Raw genomic sequence first — 27,227 nt, 5'->3', positions numbered from 1 at the left:
CTTCCAGAGATGGAATGTTAGGACCCATAACCTGTAACCATTTTTTTTTTAAGACAAGACATTTGTCCATCTGCAGTTCATCTCCAAATGACCACAATCCATCCTTTTTATGGATCTTGGATCTCTAGTGGCAGATATAAATTCATCCAGTTTCATGGACTGGATTTACCTATGTTAGGTACATGGATACATAAAGCCAGTTGTAGTGGTACATGAAGACGGGATTGCTGACAAGGACCAGTGAGGAGATCACAGGTTCCAGGTTAGCTGAGCTGTATCTCCAGGCTGCAAACACAGCTCAGGGGAAGAATGCTTGTCTATCATATGCATGGCATAGGTATAATTCTTAGTAAAAACAACAACAAAAACAACAAGAACAACAACAAACCAAAACATACAAAATACTTTAAATTCTCTATTATTTTTCCGTTTTTATTGTAGACTTCAAGTCTACCCTCATCATGTTTGTTCATTCTTGTTAGACCATTTTCCTTTCAAAGAAACCAAAACGGAAGTGATACAACATAGACTACACACCATTAGTTTGTTGTGAGTGAATAACTGCTTTCTCAGTGTAAGTAGCTCATAGTCCAGCACTATCCCAATCGGCATGACGTTGAAATCCATTACTGGCTCTCTTTAAAAGCCATTCTTTCCTAAGTTTGAACCACACCTTAGCTCCTGTATGCTAGTGTGCCGGCCACTGTTCCATCAGCTCCATCACTACTTGAACTGCATTACTCAGTCTACATCCTCGCTCCATTTCTTAGTGTTCACCCAGATCTGATCTCAGTATCAATCTTCATCTCACTGGATGCTGATTCTTGTTTCCCCTCATTAGACTTGTGTGTGTGTGCAATTTGTTCACACATTCACCAAACCTCTGTACTGGAGTACAGCCTTACAGTTTGGAGGGGAGGAGTCTAGCTTACCTACTAGGCTACCTCATGGAGCATTTATCAAAGCAGAGACAAACACATAGTGATCTGTCCAATATCTACCCAGTTCTAGTCTATAACCTTCATGAATACTTCTGGTGCCGATATTTCAATTCCATTGCTTAAATAGCTCATAAAGCAGTATGAGCTATTCTGTTTTGTTTTCTGTGAATCCTAGTTTCTCTCATCTGCTTTGATTTTCCATGGGAAGCAATGCTTTTCCAGTTTTTACTTTATCTATTATCTTCAACTCCTCTCTTGTCCTTGAATGATGGCTTTCGGCAGAACTTCTTTTCTATACTTTCTGGTGTCTGTGGTCAGAATCTGTGAGTTACTGCAGACTATGACACCAAGCACAAACCTGGTGTGGTGACCTACATCTGTCATCCCAGCACTCAAGAGGTAGAGGCAACAGGATTAGACCTTCATGGGTATCCTCAGCTACATACTGAATCTGAGGTCTCCTTGGATACATGAAGCCCCATCTTAAACAAACAGACATACAGATAAACGATCCACAAAACAAACAAACAAATAAAAACAAACCACCAAGACCAAAGCAACACAAAACACCGGTGGGGGCCAGTGACAGATTTAAAACACAAGAAGGAATATGGCAGTGTAAACCTGTAATCCCAGCACTTTGAGGCTGAGGCAAGAGAATCCCAGTGAGGCCAACCTAGGCTACAAAGTGAGACTGTCTCAAAACAAGCGAAAAAGCAAGCAATGGGCATGGTGGCATTGACTTGCAATCCCAGAACTTTGGAAAATGAGATAGAAGGATCAAGAGTTTGAAGCTAGCCTGGGCTACATGGTGAACCTGTGGTGAACAGAACCAAAAACAAGCCAAACAAACCCCCAGAACAGACCACCAACCAATCAACCCGTACAAAACAAAAACTCCAGTAGACTGTATACAATATAAAAAAGCTTTGTTTATGTGTTTGCATAAATGTTTGGCCATAGACCTTAGATCTACTTTCCTAGTAATGAACTTTTTGAAAGCTCAATCACCAATCAAGTTAGCCTGTGTGCCAGTACACCAGCTGTAGGTGGATGCCGTCAGGAATATGGTGGTAATAAGTTAGCTGATCTAGAATAAAGAATTTATTATGAAAAATCTACGCCACAGGCAAATCACATGTGCATATGCATCACGCTAGAAGGACAAGGGGTGAAGGCAAGGGCTAGTGGCCCAGCCATGGCTTCTTCTACACACTATAAATCCTGGGGAAGGGAGACAGCTGCCAGCTGCCTATGCTTCTTTCTGTTGGTTTTCTTGGCAAATAAGCCCCAAGGACAGAAAGGACTGAAAGTCAAACATGAGAGAGATGTCTATGATGACTAAGTCACCCATGTGCTTTAGGAAGTGTTTCTGATGGACGGAACAATGCCAAGCTGCTTCCAAACCGTTTTTTGAAATTAGAAAGAAGAAAAGATTGTGGCCAGAGGGGTGTGGGGTGGGGACACAGACAAATATCAAAAGCTGGCTCCCTTTCTAATAAATACAGCACAGAAAGGAGACACTTGTAGATTCTGGCAGAAATAAGACTGACTGCAAGAGGTGGTCTGAAGTTATTTGTTCCAGAGCTGGACAGTGTGATGCTTTTAAGATTTTAATTTGAAGATGTATTACATAAATCTGCCTCTGATGATGGCCAAGCCCTCTCCCGCCACCGTTTGTTAGAAACCACAGCATAACCTCAAACAACTCTGACTGGCTTTTAAAACAGGACCATTCCTATTCCATCTTCTTCACAAAGTTACCAAGATGAAATGAGAAAAATGAAAACAGAAAATGTTTTTGAAGATGCTGTGTTTGTGCATGTGACAGAGCAAGAACCCTATCAGACCCAGAGAATAGGACAGCAGAAGACAGTGAGCTTTGCACTTCATGCCTCAGTTTCCCTCCTTTCCAGCAGGCTGAGGAAAACAGACAAGATCAGTAAGCCACTGGTAGAGTAACTAACCAGATTTCAGAGAAGCCTGTTAGGTGAAGGGTAAAAGTTATGTCAGAATCTCCCCAAAACTTAATCTCTGTTTTCTAAACAAGGACACTTTCATTATAGAGACTAGAGGACCCACAATGTCTCCTGCCCCCTCTTTGGCCCCATGTGAACTGCAGGTCTGGTTCATTCAATCTTCAGGTTGTAATCCTGAGCCTGCCTTTCTCAGTGGAGGGCAAAGACAGGGAGGTGGCTGAGGTGGGAAGGTAAAAAGGGCCACTCATTCAGAGGAAGATTGAGTCAGCCAAGGGGAAAGGGCAGCGAGGTGTGGGAAGTCCTTAGCACTGAGGTACCAGGAAGAAAGGCCAGACACAAAGGAAGGAAGAAGCAGAAAGTTAGTAGTTGTCCTGACAACCAGGACCCCTACTGTTCCTGGTAACTTTAACTCACAGGGGTGCTCCCCTCTTGGCTGAGGGTGTAGTCGCTACTGCAGGGAAAGAAGAAAGGAGGCAGAGGGAAAAGAGCTAGGTAGTTGTGAGCTCTGTATCAGGAGGGGTCCTGCTTCCAAATGTCACCAGTATTAGAAGCACCAGAGTACGCACAGCCGAGATTTGGAAGAGAATTACTTGGGATGCTGTCTAAATATGCAGACACAAGACTTCAAGACAGGCTGTGAAAATGGCTACAGAAGGCTGGAAAAGATCAGTCTTGTAGAAAATGGATCAACAGGAGAAACAGATTTGCAAGAGAAAAATACAAGAAATCCTAGTAGGGGAGCAGGAGAGGAAGAAAAGTGAGCAGCATGGGGAACCACTTGCTGTGGGTGTCATCTAATGGCCCTGGCTTCTGCTTTCCTGTCTTTAGGATGATTTTTCAAAAGTTTCTCAAGTTGAAGGCTATCCTGACACCAAGGAAAGATACTAAGGACACAAGGATGGCATTATAGCAGCTCCAGGGTTTCTGCGTGGTGGCACTCTGTGCGAATCTGCTATAGTTAAAAAGCATAGGGAAATAATGCATAAAACTAGAAAGGACACCGGGAAGAAAGGAAGGGCTGTTGGGGGCTAATCTTGATGCTGCACTACACAGAAGGCTGTGGCACAGGGAACCCTATTTCTCCCTGAGAGCCGCAGCCCATTGTTGCTGCCATGCCCTTGGAGTGAGACTGAAGCACATCCCTGGCAGTGCACACCTGCTCCTTCGCTGGCAGTGCACACCTGCTCCTTCGCTGGCAGTGCACACCTGCTCCTTCGCTGCACACCTGCTCCTTCGCTGGGAGTGCACACCTGCTCCTTCACTGGCAGTGCACACCTGCTCCTTCGCTGGCAGTGCACACCTGCTCCTCCGCTGGGAGTGCACACCTGCTCCTCCGCTGGCAGTGCACACCTGCTCCTCCGCTGGCAGTGCACACCTGCTCCTCTGCTGGCAGTGCACACCTGCTCCTCCGCTGGCAGTGCACACCTGCTCCTTCGCTGGCAGTGCACACCTGCTCCTTCGCTGGCAGTGCACACCTGCTCCTTCGCTGGCAGTGCACACCTGCTCCTTCGCTGGCAGTGCACACCTGCTCCTCTGCTGGCAGTGCACACCTGCTCCTTCACTGGCAGTGCACACCTGCTCCTCTGCTGGCAGTGCACACCTGCTCCTTCACTGGGAGTGCACACCTGCTCCTTCGCTGGCAGTGCACACCTGCTCCTTCGCTGGCAGTGCACACCTGCTCCTTTGCTGGCAGTGCACACCTGCTCCTTCGCTGGCAGTGCACACCTGCTCCTTCGCTGGCAGTGCACACCTGCTCCTTCGCTGGCAGTGCACACCTGCTCCTTCGCTGGCAGTGCACACCTGCTCCTTTGCTGGCAGTGCACACCTGCTCCTTTGCTGGCAGTGCACACCTGCTCCTTTGCTGGGAGTGCACACCTGCTCTTTCAGTGCTCCACTGTCCAACTTTCTTCCCTGACAGGCATTTGATGGCAACTCTAAGGACAGAGTGAGGCTCATAATGGAGTACAGTTCAGTGGCAGTGCACTTGCCTAGCATGTGGGAGCCCCGGACTGAATCTGAGGGAAGGGGATCAAAAGTGAGCATTAATATGGATTGCTTCTCTAAGGCAGGCTAACAGCAGTGAGCCACGGGCTCTCAGTGCCTGGCTGAAAGAAACATGAAATTCCCATGGCTGTATGATCTGCTCCTAAGGCTCCTAGCACCAGGGCAGTCTGGCTCTGAGCAGATGTATTATGCATATCTAAGGCTTTAGGATCCAAAGGGCCTAAGTATGGGCTATCTCAGAGTACTGACAAAATTCTTCCAGAATTCAGATGTCTGACAGACTCATTATTACCAAAGACCTCTAGTTCATTCTGTTCTGAATGCAACAGTTCCAGCACTGAACTCTTAAGGGATGGAATCCACTCAAAAGGCCACCAGAGAACAGTGTGCTGGGACCCACCAGGTCAGGGAGAAGAGGGGATGTGAAAGATGAAGGACACTCAGCCTGTTGATGTCACCCACACCATGGAGTGGCTTCTCAATTATGGAACAACACTTAGGTATTATCATCACCCGGGCAGAACTACTCTGCGAAATTAAGTCTTCCTTACAGAAGGGAATGGTATTTCTTAACCTGCAGCGCCACCTGGTGTTTACAGGGAGAACTTTGGCATTCATTTTCCAAGCCACAGACATGCATCATTCAGAGAACTAGATTAAAAATATTCAAAATTAATGAGTTATTTTCTATTTAAAGTATAAGTAATGTGCTCCATTTACACGTGCTGCACCATTTGAAATACTACTTAGCTTAAACAATACCTGTCTGATAAGGTCCAGCTCCAAACATGCCTTCCTCTTCCTAAAATTATTCCACATTAGCTTTCTCCCAAACAACTCCGGTCAGTGAGTAAGATTGTTCCCTAAGTCACACAGAGAGTGAGGCAGTCTGCCTGATTTCAATGCCTACATTCTCTCTATGTGGATGGGGGTAGGGAGTAGACATTGTGCAACATCAGGGTCAGTTCCCCGAGAGCATAGCACCAGTGGGTCCTCACAGTGGGGCCAAGATGCTCAAGGGCACTGTGCTGTTTCAGGAAGGAGAATGGTCCTGTTGTGGGAGATACCTAAAGGAGAGTCTGAGAGTAGGTCCAACCATAGCTCTGGGTATTAGAGATGCTCAGTTTATCAGCTGCGGACATTCTATGGGAAAAGTCTGGGAGGACTTTGTTTCTTCGTGCCTCTTGTCCCCTGGCACTGCTGAGGATGCCTGGAGTTCTCACTAGTCATGAGACGTACTGAGACAAATGGAACTGCATCTGATCTTGCACATCTGCTCATTTAACGTAATTTCAGGCAGTGTCTTCAGTGTGTCAGAGTAGGAGTTCGAGACACAACTCTGAATAAGCAGAATCTTTGCCCTCAAGAATCTTACATAGTCTAATGCTGTTGCCAAAACCTCAGACTGTCAGCTTCCTATTTGTAGTTGCAGGTAGGGACCAAGTACCAATAATGTGGCTTAAGAAATGACAGTCTCTTTGGGTTTAAATGTCCCAATATTCTGGTTTTCTCCTTCATTTTATTATAAATTATGCTGTACTTCCATTGGAATATATGAGAATTTAAGAACATTATAAAATACACAGAAGAACACACAATTCACAGGCAACAGAAACTCAGTTACTATACATCTATTACAATGTTATATTACATTATAACATACTGTAATATTATTTATTACCACAGTAAGTGGAGATTCTCAGGTAATAGGTGTCTTTAACGTAATATGAATTTAGAGCAAGTGACATCCCCCAAATGCAAAGCAGACAGTGTATATGGTAGACAAAACTGCTGGGGTCCTTCCTGGCCCAGCCACAGAGGGCTTCCCTGTGACAGGCCTAGTGGATGGGGCGTGGCATTCCTTCCAATCATGGAGACATGATACGATTTGAGGGAAGCTATCCCTGCACAGAACTTCTAATTTCAGCACTGTTAAAATCAGCCCAAGTCAATGATATGGTTAGGCCAGAAATGACCTAATACAAGAAACTGAAGACTTACTTGAGTTAAAGGATCTGGTGCTCCCACAAAAGCATATGCTTTTTTAAGAGAAGCTGTCACAGGAAGAAGTCAGGTGTGACACAATGCACGACACTGGAGCTGAACTGGAAGGAGTGAGGTTTAGAGTAAAGAGACATAGCACTTGTCTCCCGGTGACTGAACTGTTTTGATATTCCTTCTCTAGTTGTGGACAGGACTGGGACAGACTAACCTCTGGCCCAGGAGTGCTTTAGAGGAAAGTCAGAGCCTGCTGATGGAAATGGATGTATGTAGTACCATCAGATGCATCTGACCCAGAGACCAGTCTGAGGAAAACTAAAGACTAGGAGGGACTAAGACCCTGGAGGGTAGTGAGGCAGAGTTTAGCAGGTTGTGTTTTGTGAGGAAGCTGTACAAAAGGGAGGCAGGCAGCATGTGCGGAAGGAACTGTTCAGGCAGTGAGTGGGATGTCTATCAGGTAGAACTGCACATCGGCACATACAGTAAGGAGTAGGCTGACCTGCTAGTGAGAATGTAATAAATGCCAGGTTCTTTCCTATTGTAACTGCTTGTGTCCTTTGGGTGGCAGGCCTTGGGTTTCCCTTAATAAGTAACTAATGTCACAAGGGCCCCTTGGGCTGTTAAATATGCACCAAGAAAGTCAGCTGGAGCAGAGTTCTACCTAGATAACACCTGTGACTTGAGAGTGACATAAGGGAAGAGCAGCAATAGTGTTCACATAGGAGTCAGCCATTGCTGACTGTCCTTGGGAGACACACACACATAGGTATCCCACGGGGCAGCCCACAGACTCCAACGGTCCCATCTCTGCCACCACCTTCTACACTTTCTTGAGAGATGGCTTGTTGAGCAATAGCTTTCCTAAGAAGACTCCATGACCTAGCATAAGCTCTAGAAATTGCCATTTAATATTTACTTTTTCTCCTCAGTTTATTGCTTGTTGGATTTCAACTGTCATGTCCTTTTCTTCTTCTTGCTGTATTTAGTGACTTTATGTACTTTTTACTCTCCTCTCCTCCCAGGTCACTGAAACTTTGCTCTCTACAATGTCAGGTAATTTCATCTCCAGATGCCCCCAATGCACAAACACACATTCATTTTCTCTCACTCTCACTTTAAGAAATGTAGACGAAGACGCCAGGAATGTGTCTGCTGCCCTTCTGACACAGGGTCTGATGCCATCTTTGGGGCCACAGGGAGGGCAGAGCCGTGGACATGGCACTCACGTACTCTGATGCTGGCCTGGCTCCTATTTTTATCATGGCACGGCTCTGGGCATCTCGGCAGGGAGCTCCAGCTTCTTCTCATTCCTTTTCTCTACATCAGGGCTCCAAAATAATTTTACCCCTTACCTTGGCTGGGTCTTCCTGCCCCAAACCCTCTACCATCAATGGGGCACAGTACATCTCTCCTTCACTCCAACCCAGACTAGTTCTGAGTACTTTTCCAGTTTCCTACATCCAATTCTGATGCATACATGGAATTGTAAAATTTCTTCTGTTTTCAGACACAAGACGTTTGCACGAGCTGGATTCATTCGTTCCCTGGCTTAGACTGCTATCCTCACTCCCCTTTCCTCCCAAATAAGGAGTTCTCCTTGTTACATAATTGGATGTTCCCAACACAGAAGCCGACATCAGGTCAGCCACGCATGCGTGCAACACTTGCCTTTGACTTAACGATGCCTTTTTTGGGCATCTAACTTCTCTTGAGCTTTCCTCCCCCACTCTCTCCACACCATCAACAATCAAGGGAGATTTATAAGCCTGGCACAGACCAGAACTCCTCCAGTGTTGGCTCAGAAGGAGGGGTCATGAGGTTGAATTTACTCTGTCTCCCCCTGCCCCGCCTCTGCAGCTAGCGAGAGTGTGCTTACAATCTGGCAGGAGTCCCTGGAGTCAGGGCAGCTCTGTATATAGGTCTTTTAAGGGAGCAGGGAGTGAGGAAGCAGCAGAAGTAAGCATGTCTGTGTGGAGATAATGACGCCAGATAGGGGAAGTGAGGACATTTTAAGGGGGCATAGCACCTACATTTAGGTGGTTCTCCCCTCCTGGACACCAAGACTGCACAGTGCTCAGGAAAAGTAAAGTAGCAATAGCAGCCATCTGTGGCCAGTGATGGCCACCATGTTTCTTAAAGCACATAAAGGGCAGGAGCCTAGCAAAGTGCCTAGCAAAAGGATATGGCTTCAGTATTTAAGGTTTCAGACAGAAATGTGAGTGACAGTCACGGGACACTAGGACCTTATATGCCATCCCTTGTAGTGGGGTCAGGGTAGGTGTGTTGGGTGTGTGTTTCCTGCAGCTCCAGTAGAGATCAAATTCCCAGCCTCTTTGCTTACCACACAAACACCTTTTTAAAAGTAATGAGTACGGTTTGCCCAGGGGACAATTATGGAGCCTACCATCAGAAGTCAGAGGTGCTATCTTTGCTCCTTGGAGAAATGTGCATGCAGTTTGGAGTCTGTAGACTGTGATCATCTCCTCTGAGGCAATGTTTGCCACTCAGAACAGTGATTTTCAGGTTGGTTCTTATCCTTGAAGCCATGGGGCAAAGATCTGATCCTGAAAGTTGAGTCACTACAGATGGAAAGTGGAAAGCGTACTCTGGCTTATGCATGTGTTCTTTATGAACTTTATGGTTTGATTTAAGAACCCCAATTCCTTACAAACCATAGATTCCCCAGGTTAGAAGAAGAGATTGTAATAGCCTTTCACAGAGCTCTTTAAATGGATTAAACTGTAAAACAGGCTCAAAATGTCACATTTAATGTCTGTGTGAATTAATCTCTCAATAGACATTTGCTGCATTGTAAATAGATATAAGCCGATAAGATTATCCATTGAAATACTAACTTCTGAAGTGAGCCCTGTTTTCTTCATGTGACTACACATGTGGGGACTTGTTAATGGAAGACTGTGGGTTATAGGAGTCAAACCTTGAAGCCTCTAGATGGAGAGGAATGGTCCATTCTTCAAAGACCATGATTTCCCCCTCTTTTTCCTCCTATTACAAAAGCCTTTAGACCATTATAAAGCTAGACTGCATTCTGAGAGCCAAATAAAAACACAATAAAAAGATGGGGAAAACCATTTGTAAGTAAAAAGGGGTCTTAAACAGGGAAGGAGGTGGTTCTCATTTAAGTTTAGCCTATGGAAGGGTGGGGTACAGTGCCAACCACCACAGTTCTAAACTTTGCACTAACAGACAGTAAAATGGCCAAGAAGAAAGTGGGTAGATAAAAAGCAGACCTTTCTGGCAGAAGCTCCCTGAAGAACAACGACAACAACCAAGCTTGCGTGAACAATAGTACTGACCAGAGTTACAGATTTCTCTAGGGTGGCCACAAGATTCTTTTGTTCAGGCCATTTACTGCTACCAAACACATGGCAATGTTCCTGCTTTTCCAAATAGTATCTCCACCTCATAAAACAAAACAGAAGCAAACAACAGAATCCCGGAGAATGGAAAGTGAAAAGCTGAGTAGCCAGGGGCACTCAGAGGTGCATCCTCTTGGGTCCCATTACAGGTAGAGTCACTTATGGGCGTCACTACTCTGCACTCGTCAGACAGCTGTCTGTATGGCTAACTGGGCTAACAGAAGTGTCCAGGTGGAGGGATGGAAAGAGAAGGTACGTAGTTTGACTCTCATACTCTTTTCATCAGGAACAGTAAATCTAGAAAACATGACTAAAACTGAGTACGGTATATGTCTGTGTGTCTTGGACTAGGGCACAGGTGCTCTGCTTCAGAGTTAACTCTGGAACTTTCCTGGTTGCTGTTTTAACAAAAGAACCCACTGGTATAAATCAGCTTCAAAGGCCTCATGAGGCCTCCATTGTTTGGATACTCTGTGTTGGTCAGTAAGGCACAAAAGCGATGATGACTGTAGTAGGCAACAGAAGACTCATGTGAGGTGGAGATCTTAAATACACAGAGTGGAACTAATTTGGAGCCATTAGAAACATAACACATGTTTTAATCATTTCCTAGTCTGACGAACAAATATCATTTTTGGGTACTTTTTAGTATATATAAAGGAAAATAGCATTATTGATCCCTTTTCCAGATGGGGAAACCAAGCTGAGAGTATAAAACATGGGGGTAGCCTGTGGCAGTGCAGACGAGGCTCTGAGCACTGGGTTGAATGCTGGCTCTGCTACCCACTCACTTTCAGCCTAAGGTGACACCTGAGTTTCTGTGCTCACCTTCATTACATCTTAAAACTTAAAACAGTAGGGCCCGTGTCTTTTTTGTACATTATTGGCCAGCCTTTAGTAATACTTAAAAGAATGACTGAAGATAGAAGACTGAAATGAATCCCAGTTGGACAGTATGACAGTATTTTAAAGTAGAGTTGAATGTTATAAGACTATGTAGACAAATTCCTACCAATGGGCCAAGAGAAAGCTCACACTAGCAAATCATTACCTTTCCTATCCCATCTGCCCCAGCTGAGGTAATGCACTTGCCCTGAATGCTGAAATGAGGCTCGCCTTTTCTGTGAATGTATCCCTGGGGGTGTGCCTTGTAGATCAAACTTCCCTTTGAGATAGCAAGACTTCAGTGGTCTCCTTGGAACTAGATAAAGGTCTGAGTTCTGAGTTTGGAGTGGCCCAAGTCCTTTAATATTCTGGGTTATTCACACTGCAACTTAACTTCTTCTAACTTTTAAATTATGGATCTCAATTTCTTTTCCAATTTCTCCTCATGTTTCTATGCTGTCCTGTTCCTACCGAATAGCTTCTTGGTTCATAAGCCAACTCACCATGTACATGGTCAGAGGAGTGGGGTCCCCAGTGCTCACATATTACAAGATGCCATTTAGACATACTCTACCAGACTTCAGATTACATTACTGAGGATGTTTTCACTCTTGAAAGCATTAAGATCAATAAAGGGAAGTTCAATAAAGGGTGAAGAGAAATAAAAGCCCAATAAGCAACACTCACAGGTAACAGAGTAAAACACAACAGAACTAGAGTTACAACTACAAAAAATATCAAGAGGGAAAATGTTTATTCAGCCAGATATTTCAAGAGGCTGTACCAGGCCCAGTACCTGTGCAGGTCCTCGTGGCTCTTAAGATAACAGCGAAGGAGTAATTTCTCAATCTTAGCACTAGAGGCATTGTGGGAAGACTATGTCATCACTGTGTGTGCAGAGGGGTGGGGTGGGGGAGTACAGCAGGGGATGTTCTATGTAACTAAGAAATCAAGCAGCATCTCTACCCACCAGATACCTTCCAGGGGGCATTTCAACCCTCCTTCCCTGTGTGACAACCCAAACCTCCCCCTGTGTTGCTAAATGTCTCCTGGGAACAAGAAAACCTACTGTGAATCATGACGTTGGGGAAGCTGGCTAATTTATATAAGTATCACTGTCAACAAGAGTGAGTAGAGAAGGGGGCTCCTTAATTCAGGGGAAAGTGAGAGAAGATGGCATTAAAAAAAGTGAATGACATCTGGTCTTCAGGATCGGAAAAGGTGTTTATTATTATGTCAAGCATGAGAACAGGGAAGGTCCTAAAGATGGATAAGAAATCAGTCATAGAAGCATTCATCTATTCATAAATCTTTCAGGCTCTCTGTAAGGCCCTGACAAAGCTAAGCTGCAAGTCTGTGTTTCTCTCTCTGCTTTACCGTCTTGTCAGCACTATGTACAATCAAGAGAAATGTCCACTGCCCAGCAATGAAAGACAGAATCAGGGCCTGGGGATATAAAGCTGGGAAACTGAGCCCAGAGCGTGGTTCCATATTGTTATGAGACTATCTTTTACATTCTAAGACGCTGAAACTTTTGCTAGTCCTTGCAGCTGAGTTAATAATAATACACTTTGAGGTCACATGAAACTTAAAACTATATGTTCTCCACCTTTTTAACTTGGATTTAAGTGAACGATGTACCAACCAACCTTCCTTGCCTTGGATTTCCCGTGTAATCAAGGTTACATTACCTGAGATAATGCATGGCTTTAATCTTATGTATTCTTTCATGCCCTGACCAAAGGTAACTCATGTGCCTATGTGTCCTATGGTAATAAAGTTAAAAACAGAAAGTAGGCTGAAAGCAACCTTATCAAACAAATATCCACCATAAACACCACAAGCAGCCTATGTGTTACTGAATAACTCAGTACTGTATTATTTGGGGTCAGTTAGAGTGAGTGACTTCATCCTGTAGAACTCTGTTGAAGATTTCTGCAAAGCATCATGCCTTCGCCATGTGATGCTTTCTGTGATGCTGATACAGTCAGAGCAGAAGCCATTTGTTATGGACACACAGACAGAGAAACAGCATCCAGACAAAGCATGGGGATCCAGATTTAAACTCACACAACAGACACAATCAGCTAGGCCAGAAACTATAGGCTACAGAGAGACAGAAGACTTGGGAAAGAATTGGGCTCACTTTTGATTAAATGACCCAAGGGGAAGGGCTTTAATTTCTTTTCCTAATGTCACACCAATGCATAGTGGTGACTGAGATAATCACCAGTGTTTTATGTTGACAGACTTTGGTGTCTCATGTGAGGAATCTCTAATGTGTTACACTGATGTACTGGAGTGGACAGACTGAGGTAAAGCACTCTAGGAACAGAGGCAATGTCTGTAATTCATTGTGCTATCTAGGTCAGAAACCTCAGAGAATTATATACACTCAAACTCTAGACAAGGTGGTGGTCACACAAAGCTTTCTTCCCCGCATCCCCAGAATGCTGAGGTCGCAGGCTCTTTAAATGCTATAGTAAAATCTTCCTAGTACAGAAGCAAGTTTCATGTCCAATTTCTTAGCAACGAGGCTCTAAAGTGACAGAAGGCTCAGCAATCTTACCTCTGAACCAGAGTTCCAAAAACAAGGCGGAGGAACTTCTGCATGTTTTCGGTACACAGCCATTTCCACTGCTCCATTAACAGCAGGAGGATCAGATCGAAGGCCGTGTCAGCTAACTCTGTCTCTGTTCCTGGGAACAAAGCATCATAGGTAACTCAGGAAGAGACCTCTCGTCTTTCAGAGCTTTGGTGCAGCCAGGTCTTCTCTAGCTTCTTGCCATTATCCTTGAGTTTTGAGATCCCTTCGCACAACATAAATCAAGAAATGCTTGTATCTATCACTCAGTTATGTGCTCTGTATGATTTGACAACTAGTTTCTGATGTTCTGTCAAGACAGGTCTTGTACATAATTATTTTACCTATCTGGCATCGGTTTCCCCTGTATTTCTCCAGGATGCTGGCTCACAACTGCTGACTAACTGGAACTGGCAAGGCTCTGTGCCTTCCACTCACCCCCACAGTGGATAATGGAAAGAGCTGGGCTCATCAAGGGAAAGAACTGGGATTTATTCTCCTAGAGAGCCACCTCCATTACACAGAGCTGTGGGGTGGGGCGCAGCAGGCTGGAGTCTGACTTTGAGATAACATGCGGTTCTAGGAAGAGTACCGCACCTCCAGTAAAATGCCATGACATTTACCGGATTGCTTTCCCATTTGGAAGACCTGAGGGCCCACAGCTGAGCTCATGTTTATGCTGGGCTGAACTATCTTGAGCATCTACTCACTGGAAAGAAGTATCTATTCTTTAAATCTGTGCGGGATCCCCACCTCATGCCAGTGTCCCAGGGTACGCTGATGTTCCGAAACAACTAGGGTGTCTGGCATTCATTTCTGCTGTGATTGATTGATGCTATCATCGTCATCATCATCATCATCATCATCATCAATGTTCTTCTAGTCTAGCCTCAATGGGGATCCTCTGGACCAGCCTGCACCAACTCTTCTCCTCCAAGGGTGTTTTAGAACACAGACCACTTTGGGGTTTGGGCAGATCTGTTAACACTGAATCTCACTTCATTTTAGACTCAGCCCAGGACATATTTTCTTTTTCTGTGCTGTATGCATGTATGCATGTATGTATGCATGTATGTAAATAGGTGCAATGAATAGATGTTCAAGCCCAGCCCAGCATAAACATGAGTTCATCTGTGGCCCCTAAAGTCTTCCAAATGCAAAAGAAATTGGTGAATGTCAAGTCTGGAAAATATGAGTTGCTTTCTAGATCTTTGCTCAAAGGCAGACTATTCCTCCCTCAGGAAACCACCTCCTCAATGCCACCAGTCTTCAGCCATCTGTCTGCAGCTGCCACCCTGTGGTAATATGTAGTCACTGCAGTAAAAGTAAAGCAAACAGAATCACAAGGTCCTGTTGAAGAAAATGATAAACTCCACAACACAAAGACTTTGGTAATCAAAGCCAGACCTCACAAACGTGCCCACAGGCCATCTGACTTAGGCCATTCCTCAACCAACTGAGGTTTTCATCTAGGCTGTGTCATGTTGACAATTATAGCTAACTAGAAGTCCCACTTTGTCACATACTTAAATTGAGGTTCACATAGCAGAGGCCAGGTGATTTGTTTTTGAGCATCTGGGAGTAAATATGAAATTAGTTTTTCTTCTTCATCCCACAAAATCTTCCCTCAAGATGTTATCATCAATTAGTCTTAGCAGGTCTTTGTTTTAGTTAATCAATAAAATTTTCTTTTAAAGTTCTATGTCACTAAACATTAGAATTTTCCCTCTGTGGGAAACATCTGGGAAGAAAATGCTTGGAAGTGGGACTCAGACCCTTCCCCTCTTCTGCCTGTTTGCCTGGGGAAGTGGAAAGCTTCATCTGCAATGACAGGAAGTAAAGCAGGGCAGATGTGGGAGAAGATGAATCCATGTGATGATGCCGTGTTTCAGCTGTTCTGTGGTCTATCCATGTAGATGTATGCATGCCATCTGGTAGCTAGGCATCATGGGTACACATCAAAGGCAGAAGCTGACAGTCCAGAAGTGATCACTTGGAGGACCCAGAATAAGAACACAACCCAAACTTAATTTCAAGAATGCTGTTAAGGAACCCCGAGAGGGACGGAGACAGAAACAAAGAGAGGAGAGGGAGAGGGTGAGAGAAGATGGGAGAAAGCAGGGAGAGAGAGAGAGACATCAGGAAAGTGGTACCACAGACACTGGCAGAGGGAGTTGTCTAGAAAAAGAGTAGCCTCATGCCAGCAATAACACACTGATATTATGCATACCAATCTTTCCCTGCTGCCTGACTAGATCAAAATCCATCTCTATTTCTGGACCACAGCACCTCCAACTCTGGAGAACTTCAACATGTGGATCTCTGTGGAGCAGAGGTCAGCACTACACAGTCTGCCAACCCTGAGTCCCAGTGGACACTTCCTTTGCTCTCTGCTGTGGAAGCAAAGGTCTTGCCACTCACCTGGGTCATTCTTGTTGAGCTCTTGGGATACCACAGCTTTATCCAGCAAACCACTATCCACGGATTCTTTGGGGACTTGCTGGGGCTCTTTATCTGGGACTTCCGCTGGCTGCATTTGCAGTAACTTTGTCTGCTTTTCAATGAAAGATTCCATCCCAGACATGGACAGGACCTCTGACTCCTGAACAAACAGCAAGTGGCAAAGATCAGCAAGAATGCACAAGTTGGAATAAAGGTAGCATTTGGGTTTCCCATTGTCTGTCACCTGAAAAAGTCCCATGCACAGAGTCTGCTAACCCATGGCCACCTCGGGAAAGCCTCTACTCCTTACCCAAGCTGCAAGTAACACCCGGCTGTTCTGGGATAATCACTTCTGTACACGGATGGATCACCTGTCCTCACCTAGGAACTGCTTTCCCTTTTTATCCTGTTACCATTATCTCAAACCCATTACCTAAAGAAGCCAACGTGCCAATCCAGACCTGATAGAATTTCTAAGCACTCAGAGGAAATGCTTTTACCATAAAATTTTAAGACTCAGATATCAGCTAAGTCTTTGACCTGGTCACCTGATTCTTCTTTGACTTTAGAGATGCCTTCTACATACTATATCTGCAGGATCAAAACCTCAGGCTGCAATTCTAGTTCTCTTGGTTCAGGTTCTTACCGAATTGCCTTCCTGGAGGCAGTACAGAATCTTGTCCTGTGCCTCAGCTATACTCAGCGCGGGGGCAATTTTACTGGATGAAAACCTCAGTCTGGACCTGGCAGAGAAAAACAAAGGCAGAACAGAATGCAATTCATGATCTTGCTCCCTAAAAAGAGAGGCTGGCAAGTAATGACAACATATTAAAACAGAAACATCTGCTTCCTCTGGGGTAGGGGTGGGGCCTAGTGTGCTCAGAACTACCTAGAAGATGAAATCTACCAAACAACATATACGTGGCAATTCTTCAAAGGCAGTGTCATATTTTACTGTGTCTATAGTGTACCTATGAAAGGACTTTTGTCAAGTAAAATAGTGGTTAGTCTGTCATGTGTCATGGCTCTCTCTCTCTCTCTCTCTCTCTCTCTCTCTCTCTCTCTCTCTCTCTGTCCTCAATGGGCAACATTTACACGGAATTTTCAGGAATGGTGCTGTTTCCTCCTTGCCTCCCACATGCTGGTGTGGAGTGCTTCCAGAGGCCAGCTGGGACGGGAATGTGGCAGAGAGCAGCAGCAATCAAACAGTTACTAAAATACACCCTGCAGGTTTCCGTCCTAGCCCTTTCCTGCTTAGTGCTTGGACAAGTACTCTCTGAGCCAAAATTTCCAGAAATGATGGCAAACACATAAATTATAAGCCTCGATTCTTAGTAGGAAAGAAACATCTCAATTTCTACAAAAAGAAGAGCATCCAGCCTCTACACTTTTCCCTTCTAGTCAAAAATTCCCAGTGATCTGGGCCCAGGTTTCGTGAGTGGGAGCAAACGCTCAGTAGTGCTGCCTTCCCAGCACCTCAGACTCCTGGGGTAGAGCACTGTGGAAGCCAGACTCTGGCGTTGCTAAGAAGCTGGTGGGTGGCAAGCACCTCCTCTCTTCTAGGGCTGGAGAAGGGAAGGGGGCTTTGGCTGAGGACTGGGGATCCAGGAGCCCGGGCCACTGAAGGGCGTCTCACTTGCTAGCCTTCTTGCCTTCTGTCTGGGGCTTGCTCTCATTCTCGGCTTCACTCAGCTCCTCTGTGGGACTCTGGGGTTCAGAGCGAGGAAACGCTGTCTTCAAGGTGTCCACGATAGCACTCACCACCATCTGCAGGGTTGGAGGTACAGGATCAGTCTGGTTATGCACGTCCTTGATGGGCAGTGCTAGAGAGAAGCACAGTCGTCCTCTGTGCTTTACCACAGGCTGAAGAGAGCTCTCCATCCAGAGCCTGAGCCTTTGAGAAAATCAGCCACCAACCAATGGCATCAATACTTTGTCTCTGTGTCTAGAACAATCTTCTCTACAGAGTAAGACATACCAAGGGGCAAGAAGCCAAAGGGACAAGAAGAAGAAAAACTCAAGAGAGTTCTTCAGGCTACAGAATACTTTTAATTAGGCTTTTTTTTTTTTTACTTCTTATGTGAAAATGGGGCTCCTAGTTTCCAAATTACTGACAGCAAAGTGTGAATTAGTAGAAATAAAGAAGGTACCCAAGGAAAGAAAAATGAAGATGATAAAAGGCAAAAAGAAAATACAGTTTAGCAGCTTAAATAACATAAGCATGTTGCAAGCATTCTGAGTAACAAGCTAGGTTTGCAGTCAAATCAAGCAACTCTCTTATTTAGGTACAGAAAGAATAAAAGTCCCTCAGGCCTGTGGTTCAGCTATCTGGAATTGCTATAAAGAAAAACAAATCTGTAACAAAACAAGAATCACCTATATACGGGTGAATGCACGAGCTGCACAGCACACACATGTAAGACAACTTTCCTTCCAGCCACAAGGGTTGCAGTTGATGGGAGGGCCTTAGTCTGTGCCTTCCACATTGGCCTTACTGGAAATTAGTACAGTGCCTTGCTCACAATAGCCTCGCTGAATGTGATGGCACCTGCCTGTGATCCAACATTTGAGAGGCTGAGGACAAGGACGAGTTTGAGAGCAGCTGGAACTCTTGGTAGTTCCAGCCCAGACTAGGCTCTAATGAGATCTGTCTCAAAAAGCCAAAAGCAAAGAACCAGGCAATAACAAGGGAAGTTCCTCGTAAGGAAACGAGGAAAGAGCCAATGGACACATCTGCTCAGAACTCTGGGGTTTTACCTCTTTCTGGTTTGGCTTCTTCCCCATGAAGGATGTCCCCTAATACCTATCATATGGAATTTCATCTTTTTTTTTGTCTCTCAGCCGAGATGAGGAGGCCCACTTCTAGCCTTACATGCTTTCATTAGAACAATATCATATCATTGTATATATACACACATATACAGGTGTTGAACATTTTAGTCCACGTATTCCATCGTCTCTTTCTCTGGGCTCCCTCTTACTAAGCCCTTCTGATTTCCTCAGCAGTGTCCACTCTAATGCACACCTCACACTTGCAGCCAGGAACAAAGCCGAGCACAGTGGCTCTGCTGTTACCTTGTCTATCCGAGAGACCATGAACGGCTTCTTGACAAAGGCAATCCGAGCATCTGTGTTCAGAGCGAGGAACTCCTGCACCTCCTCACTGTTGGCAATCTCAGGAATGGCACAGAGTTGCTGCAAGAGAAAAACATTTTAGAAGAAATCCCAGGCGCCCAGTCTCAGAGCCCTGGGTTGGGGTGTGGGCTGAGGATGTGAGCAGGGCGGGAAGGGAAGATGCTGACCCTCAGGAATGACTCCAGGAGGCTCTTCCGGGCTTCTACTCTGTCACTGTCCATGTTTCCAAATGGGAGATCTGGAAAGAGCTTTTTTGGACCCTTCACGTCTACAAAGCAAAGCAAACCAAAACAGCAAATTCATCCACTTAGCGTCCACACAGAGACATTTCATGGAAAACAATCAATTACTTGTTGCGGTAAATATTAAAGATATCAATCACTGGATGTATTTCGCTAGGCTTTGGCTTTGGGTTTCTGTTAACTTCAGGACTTCCACTGTCCTCGGGGCTGTGATGCAGCGATCTACTCTCCTCATGTGAAGAGAAGACACAGTGCTGCAGTTACTTACACCAGGCCTCTTAAGCCCAATGGCCCAAGCATGAGGCTGGGCTCTAATTCCTGCTGTGAGAATGACCTTGGGCAAGCTGCAGGACCTGTAACTGTTGCTTTTCTATTAGGAATGACACTATCTACCCCTCAGGCTGTTAGAGGATTACATGAGCTAACTCACGTAAAGTGTGGAGAAGAGAATCAGGCACAGTTTTAAAGCTTGTCCCAATATTAGCTATGTAATCACATAAGAAAGCATTGTTTATCATTAGTAACTAAAAACAACAACCAAAACAACACATCTGGTTCTCAGCTTACTTGTACTTAAGTTCTATTACATTTTAAATTCTTCACTGAGTGGTGGATGTGTCAAACAGCACACAAAGGCTTGGTTGCTGAAGAGAAGGATTTCTGGGTTATTTAAGACGGATAATCCACAGACCTGGAAACACTAATTTAGCTCCTCGAATTATTCTATGAGCACAGGTAGAAATGTGTCTGCTTTTTAAGTATAAACTATGTGGGGACACTGGAGCAACGTGTATCTCCAAGAACAACCTCAGAAGGATTCCATCCCAGCTGTCCAACTCTAGACCCCAGGCTTCTCAAGAGAACTTGGGGATGGGACACTGTCAGTGCTTCCTTCTCCTCCCCACAAACCCACAGGCCACCAAGCATGCAGATTAGAGCAGCTATGTGATATGCAGGCTGGCATTTGGAGCTTGGGGAACATCTGACTTTTGATAAACTTTCGTAGATCTGGTTTCTCCTCCAGGCGGGTCTGCAGATTCAAGAACTCCCGGTAGCGGCGGTTCACGGTGTGATAGGCCAGCTGCTGTAGGCCGCTGCTGTTCTCGCCACTAAGGGCTGTTTCATACTGTAAAAAGAAACAGAATTATTCATACAACCAGTGAGGTTTACGGAATCTATTCCGGGGCTAATGAGTGGTTCAACGGTCATCGTAGAGTATGGCAAAAGGGAAAAGCTTCATTTATGCTGAAGAACCCATTGTGTCTGATGTCTGATGGTCGTCCTTAGTTGTAACTGACAATCCAAACTCCAAGGCCGAATGAGCTGTACTTCCTGCTACCCCTTGCTCAGTCAGAAAGACTTGCCACTGTTTCTTATGATTGCTTCTATCCAGAAGTCCCCACCCCCAAAGAAGCTCTGTAACATTTTCAAATCCTAAAGACATTATAGAGCAGAAGACATTATGCCTACATAATACCTACGAAAGTGACGACTGCTGAATTACAGGAGAGACCCCATCAGGAGGAAATTGTCATGACAACTAGTCACTAATAGTCTGTACTAGTTTTAGGAAGAAAAATCAGATAAGCATAAATCATTTCTTTGCCAGGAATAATTACTTCCTCCCTCCCTCCCTCCCTCCCTCCCTCCCTCCCTCCCTTTGTTGTTGTTATTGTTGTTGTTATTGCTGCTGCTTTAGGAAGATTAATCTTTTTAACTGTCACTCTGGAAAATGAACTGAAATTCATTCACTTGGGAATGACTGTGCAAAGATAATATGGAGAAAATTGGTTAGAGTAGCAGATCTCCCCTCAGGCCAGGCTGTGGGCTGATGGGTTAACTGGAAAGTTTCATTTAAAAAACAAATGTGTGGTGACATGGCTCAGCAGCTAAGAGCACTTGACGCTCTTGCAGAGAACCAGGGTTTGGTTCCCAGCACCCACACACGGCAGCTTACAACTGTTTGCAACTCGATTCAGAGGATCTAGAACTCTCTTCTGGCCTCCACAGGCCTCAGGCACACAACACACTTACAATACATGCAGGCAAAATATACACATAAAATAAATAAGTTGGTTTTTAAAATTGTAGACTCTTGGGGATGCATTCTTGGAAATTATTATCCAGAATCTGTCAGAATCAGTATATTTTAAAAAGCAGCCCGAGTGATTCTGACGTGGAAGCAGGTTTGAGAACCAATGAACACTTTGATCCCCAGTGTTCTAACACTGAGCTTCCTGGGCTGTTTGTGTGGTTCTACCATAAGAGCTGACCCTGGCTTTGAAAGGAGCTACAAATCACTCACACGTTTATTTAATTAACATGGGACACTCTTATCTGCCCTTCCGACATTCTGTTTACGGACTCCATTTCTAAACCCCATCCGCAGAGTGAGCGACCACAGCCGTCAGCCTGTTACCTTCACGGTGTACAGCGTGTACGGGTGGAATCCAGTCCCACTGTGCTCTCGGGCAGTGATGGTGCCAGTGATTCGAAGGTTCTGGATGACAACTGGGCCATCAGGACTGCTCAGGGACTCAAAGCTGAAGGTGGCTGAGCTGAGAGGACCAGGGGGAGAGGAAGAAAGTGACAGTGGAGGCACAGCAGGCTCAAGGGAGCACGCACCACTGTCGAGACCTTTGTCTAAGCACGAAGGTCGCTGGAGACAGGGTTTTTCTGGTTCTTCCAGCAACGTTGTAAGAGACACATCATCTCCTTGCTCCGCCTCCTTGTCTGCTGGGTCAATCTGGATCTCTGGGCAATTAAGCATGGAGACCAGCGTGCCTGCCTCTGTCTCTGCTCCTGGAGCCTCCTCAGCTTCTGCTCCTTCCATGCACTCAGATCCCTCGCCATCCCTAGGCTCCAGAGCCTGGGAATCGTCTAGGGCACACAGAGCATCCTGAATCCTGTGCGAAAGGAAGTTGCCTGGGGTCATCAGCATGATGGTTTCTTTGCCCAGTTCAGACAGTGGTGACTCCAGTTCTGGGTCTTCACACAAGAACAAGGGGCCTCGGATATCTGGCTGTAGAAAATGGGATGTGTTATTTCCTACTTTTCTCTCTTCAAGCATCCCAGGCAAATCTCCCTCTACAGCTTCGTGGCCTTCTTCAATCTCTGGGGAAGGGGCTGGCTCACTGGAGGTTAAGTGTACTGGGGCTGCTACTGGAGAAGATGCTTTTCCTACTGGCAGACTCTCTACTTCAACCATCAATGGCAGAGATGTGGGCACTGAGGGCTGCTCTAGGGCACAGGGTGAGCTGGGGGGTTTAGTTCCTTGTGCCGCATCCTGTTTGTACTTGGAAAAGATACTCACAAGTATAAGGTGGATCCAGTCAGGATCTGATAGCTTGCTGATCAGTGGTAAGATTACATTGCAAGTAATGAGTTCGACTACAACATGGCGTCCGGTTCTAGTCTCCAGGTGGGGCTTGGGCACTAACTCTTTTAGTATCAAATTCACAATGCCACGTGCGTAAGTGACCTCAGTGGTGGGACAGCTCATGGCAGGATGGGGAGTTGTAACCTGGCAGTAAGCATCCCACAGCTGGGAGGGCTCAACTGGACAGCTCTGCTCCTTTGCAGTAGCCTCCTTCGCCTGAATATAGCTTTGCAGGTGATAGCCACAGAGAGTCAGAACCCTCTGGGTAAGAGCATGGCTGTCCACTATGCTCATCCGCCTTCGAAGCTCCTGAACCAACCCTTTCATGGCTGCCTCCATCTCCGCCTCGAATGTCTTCTCATGGCTCACAGAACGATACCAGGATAGCACGAAGTCTCGGATAATCATCTGGATGGTGCAGTTAATCTCCTGTTCCAGATGCCTTTCTGCCTCGGGACATGGAGGGCAGGTGGTAATTGAAATGAATCGTTCCAGGTGCAATTGACCTGAAGCCCCTACAATGGCAGTGGAGCCCAGCCATCCTCCCAGCACTACCAACGATGCACACAGAAGGATCAGAAGCCACACGTTGACCAGAAGGTGGATGACCAGTAGCCAGCCCAGCAAGACTCCTACAACCATTAGCTTCCGGCTACTCCATAGATTGCTGTAGACATAACTGGACTCGGGGATATTCCCCTGGGTAGGGGACACTGTTTGTGCCTTCATAGCTTTCGTGGACCGGTGGGTTTCTACAGATGACAGCCTTCTGTTTTATTTTGATGAGAGCGTGAACTGTCCGAGAAAAGAACAAGTCCGGATGCTACTGAGTGAACTCTGGACCCTCGATACTACGGGCACTGCAAAGCGACAGAGAAAGCCCTGCTTCTCCTGCTTGCTTCTGTCCACAGAACCCATCAACTAGCCTCTTCCAAATGAGATGAGGAAAACTTTGATGGCCTTCATCATGGCCCAGGCGGTGAGTCTCTTCGCTGCCCCGCGCGGCCCACGGACACTTACGAACTCCGAAGCAGTAGCGGGCAGATCGGGTCGCCGGGGGACGCGTGCCCAGACTGCGCCCCTGGGAACGAACTCATTGGGGGTTCCTTCCGACCGCCGCGGCCAGCAGCCACAGCAAGCTCCGGCAGCCCAGGATACTTCACTTCACAACTCCAAAGCGGACAGAGCCGCCGGCCGGCTGCCAGCCGGCGACAGCTTCCGGGTCAGGGCCGGCGGGAGCGGGGTACGCTGGGAGAGCGGCCCGGTGAATCAGCGTCAGGGGCGCCCCCTGGTGGTGACGGCTGGTGCGCACACAGCGCTGCCAACCTGAGAGCCCAGAGCCGGTACTCACCAGCACCAAAACGGATAGGAAGTCTTCAATACTCTCCCAGGTCCTATAAAGTGTTGTTTGTAAAGATCTCTAGCCGTTTAGGGAAACTTTCAGTAATGAACTTTGTTTTAATTCCCTGGAAGACATACTTTCAGGAGCTCGATGGATGATGGATTTTTAATATTCTTCTTGCTTCTTCCAGAACATCCCACCTCCACTCCCCACCTCCCACGCCCAACTTTCCTCCATTCAATCTTCCGGAGTAGTAAAAGATAAGTATTAAGACGTGGGGGCAGGTTTCTAGAGAATATTTCCTATGTTTAGTCACTGGATTGAAGAGTGGGCCCTTGAAGCTAATTGGGAACATGAGTTTGACGTAAATCAGCTTTCGGTAAGGCGAGTCCATATAAGATAGAGTGAATTGCAAAATCTTAAGTATGTTGGGGAATGATTTTAGTGAATTGCAATAGTTTAAGGGATCCCGTTAAGAAGGTAGACTTTGTGCTGAGTCTTGAAGAGTTTTCTGTCTGTTGCCTTCTTTTTCTTCCCAAGAAATGGTTGGAAGATGCCTCTGCCCATATTTGGCATTGAATACATCTGCCAGCTGTCTACTCAAAAAGAGTGACCCTCAAAGACAGTCGGCATCTAAAAGTGACACAGGCTATGCGTAGATGAATGCTATTGGTGTGGTTCTTTATCATTCTGTCCTCTTCTGGTAGCCTTGAAGGATTTAGGCAAATTCAAAAACCAAACCAAAACAAAAAACAAAAAAAAACAAAAAAAAAAAAGAAAAAAAAAAAAAAACAAAAAACCTCTCAACAACAACAAAGGACAAAAAAACAAAACACTCCCCAAACAAACAAACCAACCAAAACAACCCTGTACCACCAAGAGAGGTATTAGAGAGCTGTCTTTTTCATCTCCAGGGCTGGTGTTGAGGTAATAACTTCATTTGGATACAAAAGAAACCGTCATTTACGAGTGGATGTGGTTGACAACTAATGGCCTCTAAGGCCAACAATATAATTTAGGATCAAAGTGTCTACTAAGCAGGCAAGGTGACCTCTGAAGTTAAAAAGCACTAGTCCATGTTTCCATGGTGAACATCACTTCACTGCAACCCTCCTCCCAGTAGAAAGGAAAACGAGACCTGCATACTGCCGGTTATGTCCTCCCAAACTGTCCTGTTGTCCCTGGGAAGAGTTACCTGACAGTAATGCTCTGGAGAAGTAAATATCCCTGCCGCCCACTGGAGAATTACAGCAGAGAATTAAATGGCTGAGGGACTAATGGCGCCACTTAAGACTTCACTTCGTAGCTCAGAGAAAAAAGTTCCCATGCATCACGAGATGGAAAGTGCAGGGTAGCGACGAACTGACCTTGTAAATGGGCGCTGTGCCACCTGACCAGATGGTCTGAAGCTCCGAGGTAGCCAAGAGTGTCTTCCCGATTCTGAAGCACAGTTGATGGACGTTCCGATGCACTTGTCTTTTGGACGGCTATGAGCTTCTGCCTGGGGACTTAGGACAGATCTTAGTCTCCAAACAGATTAATCATTGGGAGGAGGTAAGAGTCGTGCCTGATACAGAATAGTGTGTGCTTGTGATGGGGGAGGCTGATCCATCACTCACCTCTCCAGAGACCTCTATTGCCTTCCTACTTGCTCTTTCTCAGAACATTAAAGGCATAATGCTAGAGTGTTAGTGCTAAGAAGGCAAAAGTCACCCATTCACCAAAAGGTACTTTTCGTCGAATCTAAGGAGAGACACGCGGAAAGAGTAATGTATTTAAGCATGACATCATGTTTATCGTGAGATGCCGTGACGCTTGTAATAGAAGACAGTACAATGTAACTCAAACACAAAGGATGGGTAGTAACTTATGGACTAGGGTGGTTCATCGATTCTCACTCTTCCATTTGCAAACAGAAAAGGAGTGAGTGTATTTTAGAGACACAGAGACTAGGAAAAAGAGGAGCAGAGGGAGGGATAATCTTTCAGGCACTAGGGGAACAAAAGGCACCGTGACAAGAGGCCAGGTTGGAAAAAGTCCATACCAGTCCTCAGATTCTCTTGAAAAACAGAAGATAAGGCAGGCTTGGTGTTGTGGGCTGTATTACAAGATACTTGGGAGCCTTGAGCAGGTGGGTTGAAAGATCTGCCTGGATGACATTGTGAGCTCAAGGGCAGCCTGAACAACTTACTCAAACTTTATTTGTTAAATAAATAAATGAATAAATAAATAAATAAATAAATGACATGAGTCTAGGACTGATGTAGCTCAGCAGTTGAGATTCTTCAAGGCCTTGAATTTAATCACTGGTGCCAGAAAAAAACAAAACAAAACTAAACTAAAGTCAGAAGGTAAGGGGGAGAATTCTGATGATGGTGAAGGTGAGCCAAGTGGGGCATGGGGATGGGGTAGAGTTGTTGCTGGAAAACAGGACGTAATGGAATTCACACACAAGACAGAGGTTTACAGGAGCTAGCCAAGGTCACCAGGCAGGAGTCTGGCATTGCATTAATAGATGTTGTTCAGGTGTTCTCTCCTCAGATCCCTCAATGTAGGAGAGAAGCAAACAGGATTTGAGCATGTTGTCATGTCGAGATTTTTTTGGAATAGATAAAGAGAAATGGCCAAGGGTCAGACCCTTGTCGCCCTGAGAAGTGCAGTGCTAAAGTTTAAAACCATACTATCTAGGTACACGAGAAATGAAATAAAGGCAGGAGAGAGGCAATCGGTTGTGAGAACATACTTGAATGTAGTAGAAGTGTATGTGCGAACCAGAAAAAAGGCTCGTGGTAGACTAGAGGTCAGTCCATGGGAGTTTCCTATTGCTGACCTGTCAAACTGCCATGAGCCTTGCCACTCTCAGCCACGAAGTTTATCCTCTCACCATTTGGGAAGTTAGTGGCCTCAACTGGA

At 45.6% G+C, this 27,227-nt stretch overlaps 2 protein-coding genes across 2 annotated transcripts in view; both read right to left on the bottom strand.

The window, feature by feature from the left end:
* Snx19 (sorting nexin 19) overlaps positions 1–21,012 on the bottom strand; it is a 34,655-nt gene extending 13,643 nt beyond the window's left edge. The window contains exons 1-7 of the mRNA XM_032909272.1: positions 20,581–21,012; positions 19,519–19,619; positions 19,292–19,411; positions 17,853–17,983; positions 16,863–16,959; positions 16,196–16,376; positions 13,760–13,889 (exon numbers count right to left, since the gene is read on the bottom strand). Coding sequence (XP_032765163.1) covers positions 13,760–13,889; positions 16,196–16,376; positions 16,863–16,959; positions 17,853–17,983; positions 19,292–19,411; positions 19,519–19,572 — 713 coding nt within the window. The 5' untranslated portion in view covers positions 19,573–19,619; positions 20,581–21,012. The remainder of the gene's footprint in view (positions 1–13,759; positions 13,890–16,195; positions 16,377–16,862; positions 16,960–17,852; positions 17,984–19,291; positions 19,412–19,518; positions 19,620–20,580) is intronic.
* Positions 21,013–21,859: 847 nt separating this feature from the next.
* Positions 21,860–24,193, bottom strand: LOC116906556 (sorting nexin-19-like). The gene is made up of 2 exons (XM_032909271.1): positions 22,907–24,193; positions 21,860–22,615 (listed from the first exon to the last, which is right to left on the bottom strand). The coding sequence occupies exons 1-2, from the start codon at positions 23,699–23,701 to the stop codon at positions 22,001–22,003; spliced, it is 1,410 nt and encodes a 469-aa protein (XP_032765162.1). The 5' UTR covers positions 23,702–24,193; the 3' UTR covers positions 21,860–22,000.
* Positions 24,194–27,227: the final 3,034 nt, after the last annotated feature.

The sequence above is a fragment of the Rattus rattus genome, chromosome 8, assembly GCF_011064425.1.
Source record: "Rattus rattus isolate New Zealand chromosome 8, Rrattus_CSIRO_v1, whole genome shotgun sequence".
Taxonomy (NCBI): domain Eukaryota; kingdom Metazoa; phylum Chordata; class Mammalia; order Rodentia; family Muridae; genus Rattus; species Rattus rattus.
This window is presented reverse-complemented; position numbering and strand designations above follow the sequence as displayed.